This window comes from Amblyomma mixtum, chromosome 8 (genome assembly GCF_055824585.1).
Source record: "Amblyomma mixtum isolate Tamu chromosome 8, ASM5582458v1, whole genome shotgun sequence".
NCBI lineage: Eukaryota > Metazoa > Arthropoda > Arachnida > Ixodida > Ixodidae > Amblyomma > Amblyomma mixtum.
In genome coordinates this window covers 111,164,193-111,187,638 of record NC_143019.1, presented here as the reverse complement: position 1 = coordinate 111,187,638, position 23,446 = coordinate 111,164,193, and the positions used below count along the sequence as shown (strand labels likewise).

At 46.0% G+C, this 23,446-nt stretch overlaps 1 protein-coding gene across 1 annotated transcript; it reads right to left on the bottom strand.

The window, feature by feature from the left end:
• Positions 1 to 9,930: 9,930 nt before the first annotated feature.
• On the bottom strand, positions 9,931 to 11,938 carry LOC149333905 (cystatin-2-like). The gene is made up of 3 exons (XM_089558831.1): positions 11,635 to 11,938; positions 10,537 to 10,644; positions 9,931 to 10,090 (listed from the first exon to the last, which is right to left on the bottom strand). Exons 1-3 carry the CDS (start codon positions 11,833 to 11,835, stop codon positions 10,010 to 10,012), a joined length of 390 nt encoding a protein of 129 aa, XP_089414957.1. The 5' UTR covers positions 11,836 to 11,938; the 3' UTR covers positions 9,931 to 10,009.
• Between the last annotated feature and the right edge of the window lie 11,508 nt (positions 11,939 to 23,446).

Below are 23,446 nucleotides of genomic sequence, written 5' to 3'. Positions count from 1 at the left end.
AAAATGCTATGTAGTCGACGGGTGCACATCCACGCATGCGGAACCGGCCGTAATACAGTAGTAATCTGCAGGTGCTGCATAGTTTTACTAGGAAAGAAGCCGGGGAAGTCGTTCAGCATGATTAGGCGCTCGTCTTCCCTAGCTTCTTTCCTTTTGTTTTCTTGTGAAACTATGCAGCACCTGCAATATACTGCAGTGCTAAGCAGTCAACTAGCCTGAGCTCAAATTGTTCTTCATGAAGTATCCTTCCGTGTATTTTCAAGGCGTTGCAAACGTTAAAGCACGTGCAACATTTGGCACTCAGCTTTTCTTATTTCTGCATTTGGCTGAGGTTCCCACCCTATTCGATCGTAATGAATTGAAAACTGAAAGTGCGTGTGGTGATTTGCGAAGATGGTGAACACAAAACTGGGCTATAGTTGTGCCTTTCTAATAAAACGCTTTAAATCGCAGGTAAAACAGTACACAAATCCGGTTGTCCTTAACACAGAGTCGTGCAGAAAAAATATTCAGCAAAAAATTGCCCCGATTCACCTGGTCAAGCGAAATGCAAATTATGCGAACTCACATTTGCCCTTGTTCAGCTTTATTTGGGCATGAAAGGATGAGTCGCATCCAAATGATCTTGCAGTGGTTCCACAGTTTTCGTGAGATAAACTGTATGAGCAGCTCGGAGCATTTCGAGTTGCCGGTCCTTCTCGCTGGAGGTCTTTGAAGCCACTTGTGCATGCCTGTCGACTGCATGTTCCTCCGGCGACCTCATCATTAGACTCTTCTTTCGGGCTGTTCGCATTTGTCGCTATTAATCTCTTTCCTGATCCCGTTTAGAAAGTTTATAGCGTCTTCGCCGCTGCGCTTATGCTTGCCACCATGTTAGATCATCAAGATCGGTTTAGTCATGTTGGCACACTCTTCTTTTGTGCTTTTGCTTAGATCACCGCGCGTGTTATTCGGCTTCAGAAGCTGTCGGAGGGCCAGCTTGTTCTATGATTTGCCAGTTGCTACACTGCACGTTGTTGTTGTTGTTTACCTCAGTAAACATGACATATACCCACGCGGTGGGATTGGAAAAGAGACTGTGGTGAATGGCAAGGGAATATTTTTGCGGGGAAAAAAGGCGTGTGGCGGTGAAGCAGAATAGTGGAATTAATGGAACTAGAAAAATCTGTAGTAATTCTTGAGAAATTTCAATAACTGAAACAAATTCGAACTACCAAGAATAGAATAAAATACACTCTTTGACATGCGACAAAATTTTATATCTAGTTAACAAGGTAACCGACCATTCGCAATAATGGTCATAAAGGCAGCCTCAAACACTACTTAACGACAAACCCTTGGCGCTCGTACCGAACGAGAAAAGAACTGGTAGAGACAGAGGGAGTCCTAACCTCGAAAGAGGGACCTCCAAATATTGCTTTATCTGAAATGTAAACCTGAAGTGAAATGCGAAAATGTTCTATTGTTTCAACTGCTCCACATGTGTCACAAAAGTTTGTCGTAGCGAACCTGCATCTGCATAACTACAAATTTAGGTCAGGGATTCCGCATCGTCGAAGCGTAATTAACACCTCACACAGCCTTGATTTACAAGACCGCACATTCCATGGGTACATTAAATTGACTATGCAACGAATTAAATTCGTTTGTAAATGTTTTCAGTACTTAGAAATGATGCTAAGAAGCATTCACAACAAGTATGAGTCTTTGGAGCTGAGCCGGCAGTTTATTATGCATCATTAAAAACCATCTTTTTTGAAATTCGCGGGCCGATTGGTGTCGTAGTGACCGATTTTGAAACTAAAATTGTGAAAATAGACCTCACTAGTCCCATGACGTCGGCAGGCCACCACATACTCTCATTTGCTGGAGCCACGGCAGCCACGACGTCACGGGCACACTTCCGATGGCCGTGAAAATCGTCTGCTCGTCCCGCCTCGTGACCCCCTCGGGCAAGCGTGATGCACGGCATTGCCGTCACGCATATGGTTTCAATTTGCCTTTGCCGCCTCTCCCTGTCGGGAGTTCGGGAGCCACTCGCAGAGCCTTACTCGCAGTGACAAGCAAAGAAATTCGGCGCGCGACGCAATCCAGGAAGGCGGAGAGAGACTGGAGAGACGCTGCCGACGCTGCTGCTGGAGTGCTGGGCGCGACAACCGGAAGTTGCAAGCCGAACGTCAGCGAATGACGTAATCATGGGCGGGACCCAGTCACAGAGCTGTTTTCTTTATTTTTTGGAGTGCCCTGCGTGTACGAGTTGAGTGGGGAGAGTAGGAGCGTAATTTTCAATCGTCTATAACTTCGTTGTTATTGATGCTAGCTCAAACTTTATTTGCACTGGGTAGACGAGTGACGGAATACCTCTCTCCCATCTGCTGTAACTAATCTAAATTATTTATTGCATAGTACGTTTAAGTGCTGAAGATGCACAGTGCTGAAGATGCACAGTGACATATACTGGAACCGCTGGAATCGGGAAGTCTCGACAAGAATGAGGTGAGGGACGGGATAGATTACAGGGGCACATAGAGCTGACCTTGCTAATAAATAAGCCACCTCGTTTAAATAGACACCCGAATGGCCAGGTACCCAGAAAAAATGAACCTCCCTTACGGTGCGCGGAACAAGAAACCTAAGGGTACGATTCAAGAGAGAGCCTCCGGAAGTTTAAAGACAGACTAACACTGAAAGGCAGTCTGCATGAATAAGAACCCTTCCTACATGTCTCATAATATTCAGAACAGCCATACCAATAGCCAGAGACTCTCCAAAGAATACAGGACTGTAATCATGGATACAAACGGCATAACTCCAAGCCAGATCCTGCGAATATATCCCATTTACTGCCTTCTCACAGCCCCAGGAGACATCAGTGGAGAGAACAGCATGATGAGGAAAATTCTATAGGTTTTACGCAAGAAGACCATTTAGGATGTTTGAGCGCATATGTTTCGCATGAGGCAAAAAAGTATGGTCGTAACAGAAGACGGGGTCAACCTGCCTATCAGCAACTAATTGCAAGGAGATCAGATAGACCTGAAGCGGAGCTAATCGGTTCTCCCTGAACCTAACTTGCGGAAGCTGATAACGTGCCAATGCTCAGAAAAGAAACAGGTGTGGTTGGAATAGAAAAATTGGAGCATTAAAGGTGCACTGAAGAGGATTCTGAACTTGTCTTTTTGCCGCTGGAACTCGATCTACACGTTCCTAGCATTCTTAGAAACTGCGACCTATTGCCCTGTGTGGCCGATTTCCCTAATTAAATACAATTAACATCCGGCTCCCGCCTTTATTTTTTGGATTGGTGGGCGGAGTCGACCAACGCGTGAAGTGCTTTTCCGCCAGCTCCGTGGAGGCTTTTCTTTCGCTTTGTTTAGTTTTTTAGGTGCCATGAATAGATAGTTTCATTCGCAGATAATATAGCCGCAAAATAAGCCCGCAGAAATAAAAATACGCGGGGACTATTTGCTACTACGGACTACTACGTATTACTCCGTCGATGGCAGAGCGGCAAGCCGCCACGGGACTGGGTGAAAGGCACTCCACGCGTTGGTTGACTTCGCCCACCATGCGAGGGAGAATTCAAAAAAAAAAAAAAGAGGCGGGAGCCGGACGTCAATTCGATTTCATTGAGGAAATCGGCCACAAAGGGCAATAAATCGAAGTTTCTAAGAAAGCTCGGAACATGTAGATCGAGTTCCCGCGGCAAAAAGACAAGTTCAGATTCCTCTTCAGATCATCTTTAACGTCGGGGGCCGTACCAAAGAACCTGAGGAAAGTACGCACTGTGAGAAGTTGGAAGCGGAGATATAGACCTGTGATAGGGCTTCCAGATAACGGAGGGTGTTTGAAGCTGCTTTTGGGAGCCCGAGACAGAGCCGTGCGGCACGCCTTACCAGTAAGACAAAAATTCCGCATCTTGTAGTTCGCGCTACGAGGGAACAGGACGCAACCGAATTCCAGAATCGGTGTCGTATAAGCCTTATAGCAAACCAGTAACGTGTCGCGACCCATGCCAAAGTTTTTATTGCCTAGTCGTGTCAACCGGCCCAGATAATGTGCCCTTTATTGATGCGAACGTATTTCAAGGCTATGCGGGGGGGGGGGGGGGGGGGGCGGGTTGTGCCCCCAAAACGAGCCCGCAGCAGCTGTGACATTCTCAGAAGAGGTAGCATCAAATCAGTGGGTGTTGAACGCGAGCGCGGAGGCGTTGTTGGGCGCGCAATTCGCGCACAGCTGGGCGCCCGAATACATCAGAGAAGCTCTTCTTGAAGGAAGACGACGTAGGCGAGTCAGCTTGATGTTTTCAGAACCATGTTGCCACTCCCCCGTAGTGGGTATGTGCCATTCAACTTGAGGCCAACCAACCAACCAACCAACATGTTTGCTACGCCGGTAAGACTGAACAGGAGGTTACCTAGCTTGGTGGCAACCTCTCACTTATTGTAGGCGCTGACACGCTCGAATGAGAACAACCAGTCGTCGACATCGTGGTCGCCGGCACCGCTGAAGGCGCTGAGATGACGCTGCCAGAGCCCTCTGGAACATACATGGTCTGTTTTGAAAGTAGTAGGACTCATTTTTTTAAACAAAATTTATTCAAGAGAATAGCACTAACGATTATAATTTTTCAAGGTAGCACCCTTCCGCACCTACACGCTGCTGCCAATGAGTTTCACAGTTTTCGTACGCCTCCAGGAACGACTGGACCGGAGTGCTGTTTAACTCCCTCGTCACGGCCTGTTGAACCACATCTACCGATCCGTAATCCTTGAGCGTCGATTTTATTCTCGGGAATAGAAAAAAGTCTGCCGGGGCCAAGTCGAGACTGTAGGGGGGCTGTGGCAGCGCTGCCGCCTTGTGCTGGCCTAAAAATCGCGGTCCTCATTCACATGATCAAGAAGATCCACCGGTTGGCCTTTTCCTCCTCTGACAACACTCCCGGCACCAACTTCGCGCACGCTTTCCTCATGGATAAGTTTTCTGTCACAATCTCAAAAACTTGGGTTTGAGCAATGCTCAAGTCATCAGCAATCATTCTGATACTCATTCTACGATCACTGTTAAGTAAATGTTTCACTCGCTACACATTTTCGTTGGTCTTGCTGGTCGAAGGGCGTCTGGAGCGGTCGTCTTCCTCCACTCTTTCCTTACCTTCTGGGAACAGCTTGTGCCACTCAAAAAACATCTGATCTACCCATGGAAGCGTCACCGTAGGCCTCCTTAATCATTTTGTGAGTCTCTGCCCGTTTTACCAAGATTTACTCAAAATTTGATCGCGTATCGCTGATCCAGTAAACGCTCGATGATTTTGCGTGACGAGACGTTTCTACAGAGGTTCACAGTACAAGCGACCTCCTCTCTTCAACGGCCGAGAGCCGACTGCCGATTTTCCCCAGCATTCCCAATATCCCCCTTCAACGATCCTGTACGCGCAGACCACCTCTCGTCCGCCCGTTCGCCCAGGAAAAAAACAGTCCTACTACTTTCAGAACAGACCCTGTAGGATGGTAGGCGAAGGGATGGGGGCTGTATGGCTGGCGACTTCGGCCATAACGGACGTCGAAGGTAGGTGTGGCTACGGAGCTCCAGGATGATAGGGGGAACGTATAGCAGCCGCCACCAAATGTAAGAGGGGATTGTGGCTTACTAGAACACAGGTCTCTTTGGAACGCCCAACAAAGGTTCAGGCCAAGCGTTTGGGCTGCGAGCGAGCTTAAAACCTCTGGATCGTTGTTGTCTTTCACAAACACAGTTCAGCACAGCGAGCGAGCGCGACTGCTACTCTACAGGAGAAATACTTTAAGAAGACTACATCTACGGTCATCAGTCATCTGGCCGACGCTGGTGACATCGAAGAACAGTCAAGGCACAATTCATCATACCTGTATATCTATAGGAAAATTTCTGAGGAATCCTGAAGGCTCTATTAGCCCCCCCCCCCCCCCCCGTCCTTTTTTTATTAGGCAGCATTCTTTGCATCCACGTGCTTATGGGTTCATGCAGTAACTGCGAGTACTTTGCAGAAACCCAGCATTTAAGAAGTTCCAGTCTTCATGGAGAGCCTATAAACATACTTCGCAGTTACGAACCCGAACACTTGAAGTAACTATACGAAAATAAGAACACACGGAATGGAAAGCTACATAATAAGGCCATTACTGAGAATTATCATAAAATAACTATGTATTATTTGGATTCTTACTAAGTTGTCTCGTGGCAACCTGAAAGAGCAGCCAAATAACCATACGAATTAAGTATGATGTTTGCTTCCCCCTTTCATACCGCACGCTCCAATAAACTGACCATGATCCAATTAGTAAAATATATATTCCGGCAGAGAACCTTCTACGATAAGACAAAAAATAGCGACAGTTTCCTTCACCTGTTTCCCTGGAGCTCGGATCTCGCTCAATGCTTGTCGCCGCCGCGTGGATAACATTGTGATTTCAGACTGCTCGAAAAGACATCCTCTCGGCAGTTATTGCCATCCCCGCTGCGATAATGAGACTGCTCTTCAAATATGCGCCGCTTATCGCGGGACGAGGCCAAAGCCGAACGCAGAGCCAGGAATATTAGCCACAGAAAACAGAGCATCTGCGATAAATACCTCCAAGCTCCAGGTCCGTCAAGAACGTGCTTGAGCAGGAAGTGAGCGCTGTGATGTACTCAACCTTAGGTATATTACTTGCAGCAGAAAGCTGTCCTCGTAATCAGCGATAATACAAAATATTGAAGAAATAGTTTTCGTTTTATAACGCGCCGAGTCTGCAGTCGAATGCACTAGTTTATGACATTCGTTAACATCAGGCAGCCGCCACTTGGCTACGCGCACCAACACAACAGTCCCAAAGGCAAGGCAGACACGGCTCTATAGGGTGTGTTACCTAAGAATTTACACAATTTTTAAAAATAGGCTTTTTGAGTTAGAAGAACGCTTTTCTCGGCATAGCGTTGCCAACAGCGATGTGCATCATAATTCAGCTAAGACATGCTAACTAGCAGGCTGATTGACTGACATTGAATAGTTAAGTTTTCAGCTATTACTATTAGGCTCTTTAATTATTCAGAGGCGTGTAGCCCGTCAGAAGTAGTACCCATATCCCTTTTTAAGATTTCGAAAACGCGGTTACTGGCGGCGCTGTGGCACAACAAATTTTGGCTATTTTCACTTATTGTGACAACTTAATGTGATAAAACCCAGTTTTCCACTTATTGTGATAAAAATTATATGGATATTACTTACAGTTGGCTGCACGCCTCTGAATAATTAAGGAGCCTAACGTTAATAGTTAAAAAGTTAACTGTTCAATACTCGTTAACCATCCTGGTAGTTAGCACGTCTTAGCTGTATTCTGATGTACTGCGCGGCTGACAGTGCTATGGTGAAAAAAGCGCTGTTCTTATTGAAAAAGCCTATTTTTAAAGTTGTGCAAAGTGTAGTGTAAATATGTGTAGAGCTCTCTGTCAGCACGCAATTAATGAAGGCGGCAGTCAAGATGTTCTTCACGGTAAACGCTTTCACTCTGCCGTGGAAATTTGTCATTTATACAACGTAAACTTCTCGCTTATTTGATATTTGCAATCGCCACCAGCTTGGGAAATTAATTAATAAGCAAGAAGCTGTCACTCCGGTTCCAATGAAATTGCAGATGTATCTACCTACACTCGTGTTCTAGGGAACCTCGCTCTCAATAGCGACCTCATCGTACCGGCAGAAGCAACAGCCACTGCGGCTTTTCGTCCTAAACTGTACCATGGTGCTCTCACGTTTAATTCCCTGGTAAGAAATTTTGGTGTACTCAGTGCTGCGCCTGGAATACCCCACTGTAGAAATGCACGCATGATATGACATGTTTTGTTGCCGAGCTTAAACAGCAAGCGTTGTCGCTAAACAAACCGTGGTGCAATCGTTTCTTTCGCCCACTATTGAAGAACCACGTGTTGTGAACAGTGACGTAGCGTGTACCTCACCTCTCTGTTGACTCGTCGCCTGGTCTAGACATCACGGAACGAGTATTTGTTTTTATTTTGATCCTCTTTTCGCTGCAGCCACACGCTCCAGGTGAGACTGGTCCGGAGGATGATATCACTGAAGGCACTGTTTTTGGCTTAAACAAAGATTTATTGCGGGATGCAAGAAGACAAAGAAGGTTATTGAAGAGGAAGAAATAAACGGTGACACTACAAGCGCCTGCTAGTTCCAGCAAGCCGATGTACGACGAATATCACAAATGCGGTGTTCAACCCTAAAGAGAACGCACGAAAGAGAGATGTTATGCGGGTTCCAAAAAGTCAAATAGCTGTTTCTATTAAGTTGAAACCCATAATGTAAAACTATTATCTCTGACGTGCATATCAAAGCAAAATTATTCGTATGCTAGTTGGCTTATGGCACATGGTTGACCTTTTCGCTTGGTGCTGTCTACCATCGCTGCGTTGCGGTGCATCGGAGGAGCAGGATTCGTCGAGGAAAACGCTTTAGGTAAAAGTCGCTTCGTTTCTGGTTTCCTACGGCTACTGGCGCCTATAGTTCGGTGTCGCTGATCTGGCAGATGTCTATGGGACAGGTGGACGTTAGCGGAGCCTCTTGTCCCTGTGCTGCGCGGTTACGTCTCACTCGCGGGTCACGACAGCCTGCAGGGCATATGCAGGAGCGTCCCCGTCATCGAAGCATTCGATCCTTCACCCTCTGTAACTTCTGGTGAGGCTCTTTTACATCCGCCGCTTTGTCTTACGCCCCTTATCTCATACAATTCACCGTGTTTTCCTTTGTTAGTGATCCCCCTTCCCTGTTTTTTTTTTGTGCCTCGTTTTCTGGGTTGAAGTATTATGGGTGGCTATCTGTAGGGGACCCGCTCAATGATCATTCGATTAGCTAAAACCTCATTCCAGCTCTCAATCTCGCCAAGAACCTTGAACTCAAGTTGATGGGTGCCTGTTTACCTTTATTTGGTAATAGTACGGGAGTAACCAGGCCGTAAGCTTCCTTTCGTAGTGTATCTTGTCTTTTCGTTTGCAGAAAACAGACAATAAAGAAACGAGCCAGGCGCTTAGTTAGAGGCGGTATTCATAATGATTACGGATACTCACTCCATTAGGCGTGAACTGGAATACAACTTAAGCTGGCATTTTTCTCCAGTGTGTGTCACTTTCGCGTTCTTTAACGTAGTGCGGACGAACGGCCAGACAAGAATAGCGGACAGGAACAGGTAAAACATATAGACGTTATTATCACACGTACAGTTTAAATGGGATCTATGCTATTACATGCAACAATATTGGCAGGCGATGAAGTTTCTGCCTCTTCGCAGGAACGTGCCAGTAATTGTTTTTTGCTATTTCTGGAAAAGTCTAATCCGCCAATATTTAAATTCAGACAAGAGGAGCAACGTACCGGGGATATAATAGAAAAAAGGCCCATTGTATCTGTCATGGTTATAGAGGTATTTCCAAGTTCGCGCAACTGAAAAATATTTAGAGTATTTCATGCACGCTTATTTTATCTCTAAACTTCTGTTATACTACTGTTAATAAAAAAGTCGGTTATGTGCTCTGGAAATATTTGGCGAAAAGCAAGTACAATAAACCATGAGCCGAGCACATGCCTGAGGCAACCAATGGAGATTGCCTTCATCATAGCAGGATGTGATCCTGTGAATCATTCACCGTGCATAAACATTAATATAATTGTAATTTTTTATAACTGATCACAAGGATGGTAAAAAAAAGTTATGTCAGACAATAAAATATTCGAGGATTGTAAAACGAAAAACTGAAGGCTAAGCGGTCAGATATTCCTTTTAGTGCAGAGAGGCGCTACATTAGTGGCTGCACATAAAGATCCCCTCTTAGAGGTCGAGTGTGTATTTTTTTCTTTACTAGTGATCAAGCTGGCATTGGTGTGGAAGTGCTCCAGAGCTGTTCGAATGATAGGTTAAAACTTTATTCTCAAAATGAGAGCAGCGAGTATTCGGAGATATGCGACGCCTCCTTGGTTTCTCTGTAATCATTCACAGTTGACTGAGGTGAGTGAGCGCAGGTTTTCCCAGGGCTTCTCGTATACAACGGCTGTGCAGGTTGCCTTTGCCTGTGACAAGTAAAATCAGTAAACACTGTTAAAGAAAGTACGCGGTATTTTATTTCCCCCACCAGTTTCATTTTGCAATGGTTCCCATTGAATATCGCTGAAGGCCTAGTTGAAAATCCACGTGGAATTCGGAATGCAGCTGTGTTTTCATAGCTTTCAAAAAATTAAAGCGCAAGAATTTCATTCATGCAAAACAAACATGCTTCTTCGAAAGTACATAGTCGGTATTGAGGACATACACATTTAAATGTTCTTTATTAACAAAACCAACTATGTTTTGCGAGCGATTAGTCCGAATAGTACAGCAAATTAAAATTTCAGGAAATCCGGCAACACTTGCGCATCGTGGTGGTAATGACTGTAGTTAAAAAAGGAAAAACAAAATTGAAATTCTGCACTTAGTCGTCGAGTATAAGGAGTGGTGTAAATTTTTTTCGATCACCTACCGCGTTCTCCTTTGGTGGACAGCGCTCCTCGCTGTATTCGATCTCTCCAATTGTGCACTCCGAGCCGGCGATGGTGAAAGTCAGGCGGTAGTTCACACCAGCTACAACCTGCCGTTTGAAGAGGGGAAAAGCACGCCCTTGCCATGTCTGACACGGATGGAGCATGACATGCTTAAATGCAGGAAATGGATTAAAATCCTACTGCACTAAATTTTAAAGAAAAATGCGGTTGTTCAGTATTACGGACTCAACATAAGTCTTAAGGGAAAAAAGAACTGCATTGTTCCGAAGAGCTCAAAACTGATTTTTGATATCGCATAGCGCCCATAAAAAAAAAAATATTCCTGTGAGCATTCGCAAATTCAGTACGGAAGCAGATGAATAAAAACAAAATGTTTCACTAGTTTTTCTCAGAGAGGACGCTAAAGCTGCATTACACCTTACGCTTCAACAAAAAAAAAAAGCAGTAAAAAACGAGGATCACAGGGAGTTTCAGTGTTCTTTGTAGTCTAAAGGCTGCTCTGCCTTCCCAGTGCTCGCTGCAGTGCGCTTCAGCCAGCCCATCACGAATGGTGGATTATAAAAATAAATTAATTTCTTATTGAGTAGAGGGATTCTAGGGATTCTTTAAGCGCGATTGAAACTAGGATGCTTACAAAAGCGAAGCTCACAGTGATTAGGTTCTACGTTTGAAAATATGCGTAGACACACATTCTTCTTCCGCAACACAAGGCCAAAATTCTGAGAAATTGCAAAACATGAAGTTAGCTCCGTAATAAACTTACATTGTGTTAATGTCCTTTGAGTATTCGAAAGAAGGAAATCAGTAAAATGTAAAGTAAAGAATACATTGCTGCCTTATTTATGAACAAGGGACCAGTGCAGCTGGTTTCTGAATGATGGGCTTAACAGTATTTCATCTGCCTGTGCAGGTACATACAAATTCTCTTGCAATACATCCAGAGTATCGAAGGTCTCCGCACATCACTGGTTGTTAGACGGAGAAATTGAACAAAGAGTAGAAACAATGCACCGAAATACATAAAAAAACCTTTCAAGTTAGGAATCCAAATCTGTCTCCTCCTGTGTCTTACTTACCTGAGTTTCCACACTGGTGAGCTCGAGAACAGTGTCATATTTCTGCAGGCCTTCCACACGTTGAGCGACGACGTAGTGCGCCAGCTCCTTGTATTTGGGGCTGGACTGCGGTTCCTTGGCTGACCAGCCTCCAGGAATAGTTGCCACGCAAGCAGCAATGCAGACGGCCAGCAGGGCGACCACACTCAATGAACGAGCCATGTTGTGTCTCCCTCGGTCTGAGCTGCTTCTCGAAGCTGAAACGAAGCACGAAGAGTGCTTATATCGTGCCCACCTATGGCGGCCACTAATGGAAACCGACCGCGCTCCTCTTTTTTATCTTCGCTCACCTGATGTCAGCTGTTGCCAACAGGGGCCGAATACAACCTTCGCCACTATCTGTGCAGGATGGGCGATAACGATGTACAATGAAAGATAAAGCACAATGAGTGGGGCGAAAGCAGGAAAGGTAAAGGTTAAAGGTTGAGCGATAAGTGCAAGCAGAGGTGTGGATATAGATGGATGTAATGCAGAGGTATGGGTTGTTCGGATAGCAACCTCAATTTAGTTTTTCATTGTAGGTTTCGACACTTCCATTCCCAATTGTATAAACATTAGTAGTCTTCATGGTAGTGCTCTTTTAACAGAAACTCTCGACAGTTTAATTTATTAGGTGCTCGGAGTCAATAAAGTTACGCAGCTATTTTCGCCAGTTATTGCCCTGAGAGAATATTTAGGTCAGTAATGGAAATAAAAAAAGTAGGACAAGCATACTTTACAGAAAAACACCAGTAAGAATAGAATCGCGCATGTTATTGTTTTGTGACATCGGATGCCGTACTCTCATCCGAACAATGCGAGAGACATTGATCGGGGCTAGTACAAGGCGATAACTGGAAAGACACGTGCCTAACATGTGCTATCGTAAGGCTGTTTGCGCCGTCTCTAATTTGAGTGTCAGTGTTCCTGTCCTGCAGCGTCATTTGTGGCGTTCACGTGAAACAAGAGCAAGATAAGCGCCTTGAGTGGTGTGTTGACTAAAGTTAGCGATTGATCCATGGGTTGCGTATTATCCGCACATTGCTCTCAAGGATGGCAATGCGAAGGTTGGACGTGGTGTGAGTCCCGAGACGACCATGACATTTGCTTTGGTTCGGTGTTTGCCGAGCACTTCTCGGGATCTACGGCCGTGGAAAATCCAAATAGTGTTAGAGATGCACCATGGGTATATTACTTTTATGATTACATTTTCAAAATAAATAACATAGCCCAACAGTGCAGTCAGTATCCAGTGGAGTTAGCAGTTATTTGTAACAAGTGTTCCAAAAGTGTGCACTGTGCAACCCTTCCTTTCAAACAGACAGACCGTGCCTTCCCTAACGTTTTCGCCCATGAAAGGTATATCGCATGTGAAGCTTGATTATGAAGTCGCCTAAATTTCTCGAAATCTGAGTTATTCTGGTCACTAAGTTCCGCCGAAATACGTCATTAAAAAAACTTGTGCGTTGTGGCACCTCGTCAACCAATTTTACGGAATCGCCAGAATTTACACCACTCAGACATTTAGTCGCGTAACCTCTGACGGAATGTTCCTTTATTGGAGGAGCTCAAAACCAACAGTGTCGTCCTCAAAACCAGAAGATCCCGTTGCAGTTTAGGCGTTGGAGTTATTGAGGGAATGAAGCAAGCATATTTACGGCAGTATTTCTAACCAAAGGAAGCGCTGTACGAAGCCAGACAAAATTTTCTTCGTCGACTATTCAACCATCAAGCGACCTTCTCACTTGTCGGTATAGGTCTCCAAATCGGACACGGTTAACACTGGAGATTTGCCATCATTTCTTGTTAATTCGTTTCATTTGAAATAGTGGCTGATCCAGCAGTGCCCCACTTTAGCTTTCAGTGAATGATGTATGTTATGTAACACCCCGAAGCACTGCGAAATATTTTAATGTGGCGCTATGTCCAAAATATAAAACAGTGTTACTGACGGTCAATCTAAAAAATCAAACTATGTTAAAATTCACCTTAAATTATAGGAAAATTGATTTGTTTTAAAGAAATATTGCGAAGACTTCAACTACGCTACCAATTTCTCAAAATTCATCGAAAACAGCGGCTTATTTACAAGAAAGAAGGAAAACATTGTCGAATTGTACCAGAACTGAAAGATCGGAATGCTTATAGAACAGGCAGGCATGCGGAATATATCAATTAGCATCAAATCCCTCTGCGTCCAGGTGGTTACTAAAAAGCACAACCGATTCACGTCAGCATCACGTACAACGAGGACAATGCAATAACTGGGCGCTTCCGTAATAGAGACCATGCTTTTTCGCACCGGCAGCGTGGGAATTCAAAACAATCGTCACTCAGCATTTGCTTCCGTTCTATCCGGTCCTCTTTCAGCAGACACGGTTAAGGAATTTTTTTAACTTCATCTTGCAGAGAAAATAGATGATGTGATAACAATTTTTTAATTCCGTTGACATTTCGTGAATCTATAGATTTTAGAGTTGAATACGGCGCAACGCTAATGAAGTGCAGCCTATGAAGTAAGCAATCATTTTTTCACAAGCGTTGACACCAAATAGGCGATAGCAGATAGCAGTTGGTCACAGCGGTGATAAAGAACCGTTTAATGGAAGAACGTATGCATGTAAACTGGAACGAACCCGGCGGCAACGAAAACATTGAGTTCGCTGGTCGACGGCAGGGTACCATCGCTTATGGCTGCACTCAGTGCAAAGCTTACGTCGAACTTTGCAGATTACTGCAGATAACTAGATAACCTACAGCCCTGATAAACATCTTTCATATCCAGGAAACACCCGCGCGTGATCCTGGCTTTTCGAGCGCGGTCCGGTCATGCTTGGCTCCGCAAACATAGCGATAAGGCCGCCGCTATGGCCATAAACAAGAAGCGGCACCAAAAAACAAAGGAGAAGAAATCGAACTTTCCTTGGGTGTGTATTGGAAAAAGCGGTTTAGATTTCTTTCAAAAATTGAAAAAAATTGAAAGCTGTTCCAACCTACGCTAGAGTGTAGATTTTAGTGCGCACTCATTCATAATGGCAGAGAAGGTGCGCTTGTGAAGTTTACGGCAGAAGTAAACCGAGGACATCAGAACAACAAAAAAGCGTTGGGGCTGTAAGACGGAAGAGGTATCATGAACAGTGAAAACAGCACTGAGCAAAACAAGCAGAGAGCAACAACGGAATTTGGCGGCGGTGATGCGAGCAAGCGGATGAGAGCAACTATAAAGCCTTCCTTTGAAAGGTGCAGAGGATGGTCCGGCTAGGTGACCGCCCACTCAGTTCCAGCAGAACTAATGCATTTGACCAGCCCCTCCCACTGATCGGGGGGAATTCTGAGAAGCACTATTATGACGAGTGGCTGCAACGTGCCAGGTTCCAGTGAAGAGCGAACGCGAGAAAAGGCTTATCTAGGCATCTCGACTTTTGCTGTGTGAGCTGTCGATAAGAAAGTGCGCGTGCTCTCAACGCTGGTCAGAAAAAAGAGCAGTGCATACAGACAAACGTGTGAACATGTCTGCAGTACATTCAGTCAACGTCAGTCGCCATTGATGTTTTTAAAGTTCAAGTTCGCTCTCATATAGTCTAAATTCAGAACGTGAGGAAGTGATACTCGTTTCATTTTCTTTTTGGTGGATGAGGTGATCGCTGAATTTATTTGCTGACTTGCTCATAAATTTCTCCATCTTATGCTGCTTGCCCCTTCGAGTACTTCAGCGCCTGCCTCATGTCACTGTTTGGAATTTGCACAGCGGTGGAATTAACGGTCGAAGTCGGTATTGCAATAGCTTAGGGTGCTGGTCAACTAGTGCTGCTGAGTATAACATGCTAAGCACTAATGTTGTTTTCATCAGATGTGGGGTTAATGAAAGAAAACTTTCTTATTGAAGAAACAAGCAAACATACTTCTACACAAGACGTGATAAGTCACCCTTGATTATAAAAAAAAGAAAACAAAGAGTAAAGGGCTGATCACACTACGCATCGATCTTGTGTAGAACGTATTCGTTCGTACCGCTTTTTCAGTGATGTTCACGCTAAAGAGCTCACCAAATGAAGACGGTGGCCGCTACAGAGTCCTTACAGAGATTCTCTTATACTACGGCCCCAATCCATTCGTTTTGCATTTCGGTGCGATAGAAGCAGCACTGTTCTAAAAATCAATGCCTGTGTCAGGTGAACTCAGGCACGACGGAACGATGCCCAGCGGATTGGTGCCCGGGTTGCTACTGCCAACACTTTTTTTTTTTTTTAAGTGAAGCAAGCCACTCCTTGTAGAGATTCTTTCTGGAAAGTTTCACCGGTCACCTTTTCAGAGCACGGACTGCACTCGACACCTCCAGTGGATATGTGTCATTAGCCCGCCCTCTTCTTCTCACCCACCGGCGGTCAGCAGTGCAGTGGAAGACAATATTGAAAGACGTGTTTTACAAATGGTGGGAAAGTATCGAGCGCCCACCAACCTTGTCGGCGCTGAAGATGGTTGTCGCTCGATAATTTCCCGCCATAGTTTGACACACACACACACACACGCCCGCGCACACACACGCACGCACACGTACACGTGTGCGCACAAACACACACAAACTCTTTGTGTATGTGTGTGCGTGCGTGCGTGCGCTTGTGCGTGTGTGTTTGTGGGTCATACCACGGCGGGAAATTATCGAACGTCGACCAGTCTTCAGTGCCGACAAGGTTGGTGGCGTGTGTGCGCGCGTGCGTGTGTGAGTGTTGTTTTTCATAATTTCAAAGCCCGGAGTCAATATAAAAAGTATGGTTGATCACTGTACAATAGTGCACAACAATACTAAGTTTGCAAAGCAACAAGTAATACAGTATTCTTTAAGTTTTTAGCGCTAGAGACGACAGCGATGGAGGGACGAAAGTGGTTTCGGTCAGGACTATTTTTGGAATTAAAGAGTACAGATATATTTTAATTTTGGAGAATGGTGCGCAAACTTTAAGCATGTCATCAGAGCGGGATGAGATAAAGAAGGGCGAAGAAAAAGATTATGACCTAGGAGAAAATTGTGGCAGTAGATTCTGCGAAAATGAAGGGAAGAAAGGAAGAAATATAGAAAGAAGGAAATAAAGGAAGATCGAAAGAAATAAAGGAATAAAGAGGGAAAGAGCAAAATAAAGAAAGAAGGAGAAAGAAAGAAAGAAAGAAAAGGGAAAGGAAGAAAGAAATAATGAAAGAAAGAAAGACAGTAATATTGGCGTCGCGCTAAAAAGGCCCGGCTACGTAAAATAAGCACGCGGTATCTATTAATCGTATGCAGAGTAAAGGAAATTGTGACTCCGAAACTCCAAAACAGGCCACCGAAATAGTAATATTTAATATTTTAGTCTTATCCAGAAATGTTCGGTTTGAGCCCATGGTGTCGCAACGCAGCGACACATTTCGGCAGCGGAAATGAGGTGGCATTCAGACCGTGCGCTACCTTTCTGACTAGTTGGCGTCTATTCCGAATCTTGTTCTTTTATATTCGTGAAATGGGTCCAAAGTATTGTGTCTCTGCGTATTGTAACCTTTTCGCATACCACAAAAACAGGAAACACGCAGTTGAAGCGACAAAAAAACTAATAAGAATAACGCTAGGGCCGACACTTTCCATTCCGCTTCAGACTTTCTTGGGGGTGCAGTGACTGGAATACAGAAGTGTGCCGACGGCACATCCGCTCGCGTGAGAGCTTGCGATGCAACTGCAAGAAGGCGCTCGCGCTTGCTTTCAAGGAGGTATGGGCTGACATCGTTCGAAGCAGAGAAAGTTGAGAGTAAACTAATCTGTGAAGAACCCCGGAGGAAATTGGACGATAACAGGTGGGCAGCTAAGGTATTTAAATACTTATACAGAAAGAGCGTTGACTTGATTTAATTTGATTTATTGGGGTTTAACGCCCCAAGGCGACTGAGGCTATGAGAGAGGCCGTAGTGAAGGGTTCCGGAAATTTCGACCACCTGGGGTTCTTTAACGTGCACTGACATCGCACAGTACACGGGCCTGTAGAATTTCGCCTCCACCGAAATTCAGCCACCGCGGCCGGGATCGAACCCGCGTCTTTCGGGCCAGCAGACGAGCGCCGTAACCAATTAGCCACCGCGGCGGGTAGAAAGAGCGTTGATTCACAGAGGCAGAAAAGAACTAGGAAACTAAACAGTAAGTATGCCGGACACGAGGACGAAGAAAGAAGCAGTATTAAAGTACACGTTAAAAACGCGGAAGTTCAATGGGAAAAAAGCATGTTGTAGAACTATATCGATACAGGAAAAGGCAGATGAGGAGAGAATTTTTCTATGATAACTCAGGAGGTAGTACCCTTCTCTTTGAAGCTAGTTCAGGGTGTCTTAGAACGCGCAGCAACAAAAAAAATTAACGAAGATGATGACACATGTTCTGTGTGTGGTAAATCTGTAGAAACAATTGAGCACCTCGTAATCAAAAGTGATAGTATCCTTGCGGATGTCGATGCAGGCACAGTAGCTATTCGTGAGTCCCTACAGTTTAAAGATAATGATGGTCATGTAAATAAATCTGCGGTGGAAGTTAGCAAAAAGCGATTGGAATATGGGTCGCTGAAAAGCAGAGAGGTGACATAAGGTTGCAAGTGTAGGAAACCGTAGTGAAAGAAAATGGTGAACTTGAACGACCATTTCCAACACACTTTAACAAAAGTAAAGAACAGAACGAGCATGGTGCAATTGCCACCACCCCGTCTAAAAGGAGGCGCTCCTATCTTCCATCCATCCGTTGACGCCGCTTCCAGAGGCGCTGATGAGTTCCGCGCTGGAAACTACAATTTGCAGTGTTTATATCGACTCGGAAAATAGAGTATGCGGATTTAAATTAGTTCCCTTGCATGCGTTACAGTCACAATGATGGTACATTAACAAAGCTACCGTCTTGATCAGCTTCCCTTCCGTCTAACGTTCTCTCTGGGGCCACGGTAGTTCCGGCTTAGTTGTTGCCTTAGCGCAGTCGTATCATCTTAATAACATGCTTCCGCGCAGGAAACTTAAAATCCAACCTTCCCGAGGTAAGGGTGTGAACTATACTACAAGCTCCTACTAGACTACAACCGCCAGTGCATTTTGTTCTTATTAGTTCATAGAATTGATCTGTCATTGTTTCATGCCTTAAGCCAGGGTAATTTTATGTTCTATCCATCACGTTGTATGTTCTATTCTATGTTCTTTCTATTAATTTATGCCGTATATTACAAATTTTATGTTGCGTTCTGTCTAGAAAATGGAATTCATTTATCAGGGTGTACTGTGAGCGGTACTGTGTATAGCATCTTTTTTTTTGCATATAAGCATTGCCACTGTACCACTGCCAAGTGCATGGGGGCCTGCGGCTCTGTCAAGCTGTCGTTTGTGACAGCATTTACTGCCGGCCTCCAGTGTCGACCGTGTAACCTACGACGCAAATAAAGATATTATTATTATTATTATCATTATTATTATTAATATTATTATTATTAATGCCCGCTTACTCACGATCGCACTTTTGCCTTAAACATGGAGCGATTGTGTTCACCGTGTACACCATCTGTGCAAGAAATTTATCAGAGCGTGATTGTAGCAGTTATACTCGTGTTTATTTAATGTTAGTCTAGCACTGGCTTGAACTCAAGTAGGTGTACAGTGCGTATAGAATTATGTTAATACTTGAAGTTCTCTGAGTACTGATCATTATATTTTATTGTGGAATAAGCAATGTGCTTAACTCTCTAAGCAGTTTTGATTAGCTTTTTGCTGAACAGAGTGGGAAATGTAAGTTCTTCACTTCAGTATTCTAATGTGCTCGACTCATCTAGATTGTTTTGATTGGCTTCATGCAGATAAGAGTGGAAAACATAAGCTCTCCACTTCAGTGTCGTGATGAAGTCGTGATGTATCACTTTTACACACTGAATGAGAATTCATAATCACACCAGAATTCTTGGTAATTTCACATTCTTTTACTCACGCAAATCAAAACATGCAAAATGCACTCTTGACAAAAGTAAACTAGACACAGTGGGCAGCAGATTTGCATATGGTCAAGTTGTCCTGCTTACTTTTATATGCTTTTTCTTCTCCCTGATGAAAGTGGGGTCTTTTTAGAGAGATTACGCGAAAAAGTGAATCCGTGTCATGACCAATATTTATTTATTTTATTATTTATTTCATAATACTGCAGGCCACTCCTTGGCCCAAGCAGGAGTGAACTTACATTGTACCAAAATAATAAAATTATTCAATATTAGCAGCGCAAGAATACCAAAAGAATAAACTTATACAATGCTAGCAGCGCACGGATACCAAAAGAATAAACTTATACAATATTACAATACAATACAATATTATACAATAGCCCAGCCTCCTGCTCTCAGATGGGCGCACCGGTTGTGTCTGCGCTGGAAGGCGAGTCCATAACACGCTAGAGAGCATTCCCTGATGTGGTGATGTGGACTGTCATATTCGTTGACATTTATTGGGATGGAACTGCAAAATTGCTCTTGCTATTTCTTTGCAAATGCGGCAGTAATGTGCTTTTTCTCCTGTGGGCTGATGTTAACTTATTGAACGCTGGGGCTTTCCTTGCGGCGAGTTGTCCTCACTAGTTTAAGTTGGGTTAGCACCGCATCTTGCTCACGTGGGGCTACGGCTGAGCGGAGGCCGTTCGGCTTGCTCCATCCTCGAACTCGCGAATTTTGAAACTCCATGTACGCTAATTTTCGCGAGAAGATAGAGCTGGGCGCTTGCATGGCTGTCGAAGCAACGCCATCACGGAAACGGATCGTTCCAGTTTCCCGCTTCGCGGTTACTGCGCGGCTGCGATACCCCGTGTACTGCGGTGGAACATGTCTTCACCTCTGCAGGCGCGGCGGCCTGGTCGTCGCCGCTGTATCGGCTTAAGCCTCAAATAGATTCGGGATGACTTTTGCTGTGGCTCTTAGATATTGGCTCTTCGGCCGCCGACATCTCAAGGTCCTTGGCCACTTGGTCGATTCTGCTGGGATCCAACCCGACCCCGACAAGGTCCGCGCCGTGCGTTCATTTCCTACTCCGCGCTCCTCCGGTGATGTGCGCAGCTTTCTCGGCCTATGTTCCTATTTCCGCCGGTTCATCCAGAACTTTGCGGAAATAGCCCGACCTCTTACCACGCTCCTCAAGAAGGACATCCCGTTCTCTTGGGGACCCGCCCAAGCTGACGCCTTCAAAGCCCTTATCAGTGCCCTCACTGCTCCACGTGTGTTGGCTCACTTTGATCCTTCAGCCCCTACGGAACTTCAGACCGATGCGAGCGGCCATGGCATTAGTGCCCTACTTGCTCAGCGGCAACGCAACAAGCTTCGCGTTATTGCGTACGCCAGCCGTCTCCTTTCTGTGTCAGAGCGCAACTATTCTATCACCGAGCGGGAATGCCTCGCCCTGGTTTGGGCTATTGCAAAATTCCGCCCTTACTTGTTTGGGCACCCTTTCTCTGTTATCACGGATCACCACGCCTTATGCTGGCTTTCTTCGCTCAAAGACCCTACAGGCCGGCTGGGGCGCTGGGCTCTTCGCCTTCAAGAGTACACATTTTGTGTCGTCCACAAGTCCGGCCGCTTGCACCAGGACGCGGATTGCTTGTCCCGTTACCCTGTCGATGCGCCTTCCTCCAACGAATGCGAGGCTGACGCCTGCGTCTTATCCATCTCGGCCTTCCGCAACATTGCGCAAGAACAGCGCTTGGATTCTTCGCTACGTTCCCTCATCGACCGCCTCACTGCCAACCGCTGTGATGCGTCCCTCGCCCCGTTTGTGCTCCATGAGAACGTCCTCTACCGGCGCAATATGCGGCCTGACGGCGCTGACCTCTTGCTCGTGGTCCCGCAACACCTGCGCCGCAGCGTCCTTGAGCAGCTTCATGACGTTCCCACGGCCGGTCATCTTGGAGTCTCCCGCACCTACGACAGCGTGCGCCGCCGCTTCTTTTGGCCCGGTCTATACCGTTCTGTCCGCCGTTATGTGGCCGCTTGCGAGCTGTGCCAACGACGGAAGACGCCCTCGGTTCTCCCTCCCGGACACCTTCAGCCGATTCCCATCCCCGAAGACCCGTTTTCCCGTGTCGGCCTCGACCTGCTCGGCCCTTTTCCGGTGTCTGCTATGGGAAACAAATGGATCGCGGTCGCGACGGACTACTCCACGCGCTACGCTATTACGCGAGCGATCCCAACCAGCTGCGCAACTGATGTCGCTGACTTTCTCCTGCACGACGTCATACTCCACCACGGTGCTCCCCGTCACCTGCTCACCGATCACGGCCGCTGTTTTCTTTCCAAAGTTGTCGCCGAACTGCTCCGCTTCTGCTCCGTCCGTCATCAATTCGCCACGGCCTACCATCCGCAGACGAACGGGCTCACTGAACGTCTGAACCGTACCCTCACCAACATGATTTCCATGTACGTCTCCGACCATCACCGCGACTGGGATATTAGCTTCCCATTTGTTACATTCGCCTACAATTCTACGCGTCACGATACAGCCGGTTTCTCCCCCTTTTATCTTCTCTTTGGCCGCGATCCTTTGCTGCCCTTCGACAGTGTGCTGCCCGCCACCGCCTCCACGATTCCTTACGCTCGGGACGCCATCGCTCGCGCCGACGCTGCCCGTCTTGTCGCCCGCCAGCGGCTGTCAGCCTCCAAAGTCAATCAGAAACGACGTCATGACTGTCGCCGTCGTGAAGTCACCTTCTCTCCTGGCTGTCTTGTTTTACTCTGGGTCCCTTCCCGCCGTGTGGGCCTTTGTGAAAAACTGCTTCCCCGATATACAGGCCCTTATCGGGTCGTACGTCCGGTGACCGCGGTGACTTACGAGATCACCCCGCTACATCCGCCATCCCCGGCCGCTGCACCCCGCACCGACATCGTCCATGTGTCCCGCCTCAAACCTTACAACTCGCCGTCTAGCTGGCCTGTGTAGTGCGCACCGGGACGGTGCTTTTGCCGCGAGGGGGGTCATGCTACGGATGGTGGGAGGACGACGAAGTGGTTTTGTTACGAAGACGACGCTGAGCTGCGAGCTTGTGTGCTGTGAGACTACTCCAAGCCGTCGGTCCCTTGCGTAGCAGATTACCTCTGCGGTTTCTATTGCTGCTTCTAGCCGCCACGTATCAATATGTTCTAAAAATTTTAATGTTGAACATCCTGTTTGCTCTGTTTGCCGACTTATAAGAACTACCATACGTGATTATGTCATGTATTACGGGCAGTTCTCGACGGTGAGATGCATGTTATGTTGGACACGGGCCGTCGGTCGCCAGTAGGTGTACGTACTCCTCGGAAGCTGATGCAAACTGCGCAGATGCTTATTGACAGCATGCATGAATTACGAGCAGACTGAAGGGACAGGTTACGAGACTGCTTGTTAAGGGCTGAGTTTGAGCTTCGGGACGAGTGCGCATCTTTGCTGACGTAGTCCGTCACGTCGCCTGCCGCTGACGCTTGCATGTAACCTGGTGCGAGTTAGCGGTGCATGGTGCTCGCAACCAGACATGAAGACGTCGAGTTCTGCCATTTTTGGTATGTGCGCATTTTTTCTGCATCTCGAAAGCACAGAATAGAGCGTGTAACTGCGCATCCTATACAGTGAAGTGCGCGTAGCAATCAGCATAGAAGGCATACTTTGGACGTGACTTTAGCCCTGTGCTTACAGCGATGTCCGCCGTAACTTTATAATGAGAATCCACGGAGTCAGTCGCAGGCATCACAAAACATTTTTCTTTCAGTCGAGGATGAACCAACATGCCCGATATAGCACTCAAAAT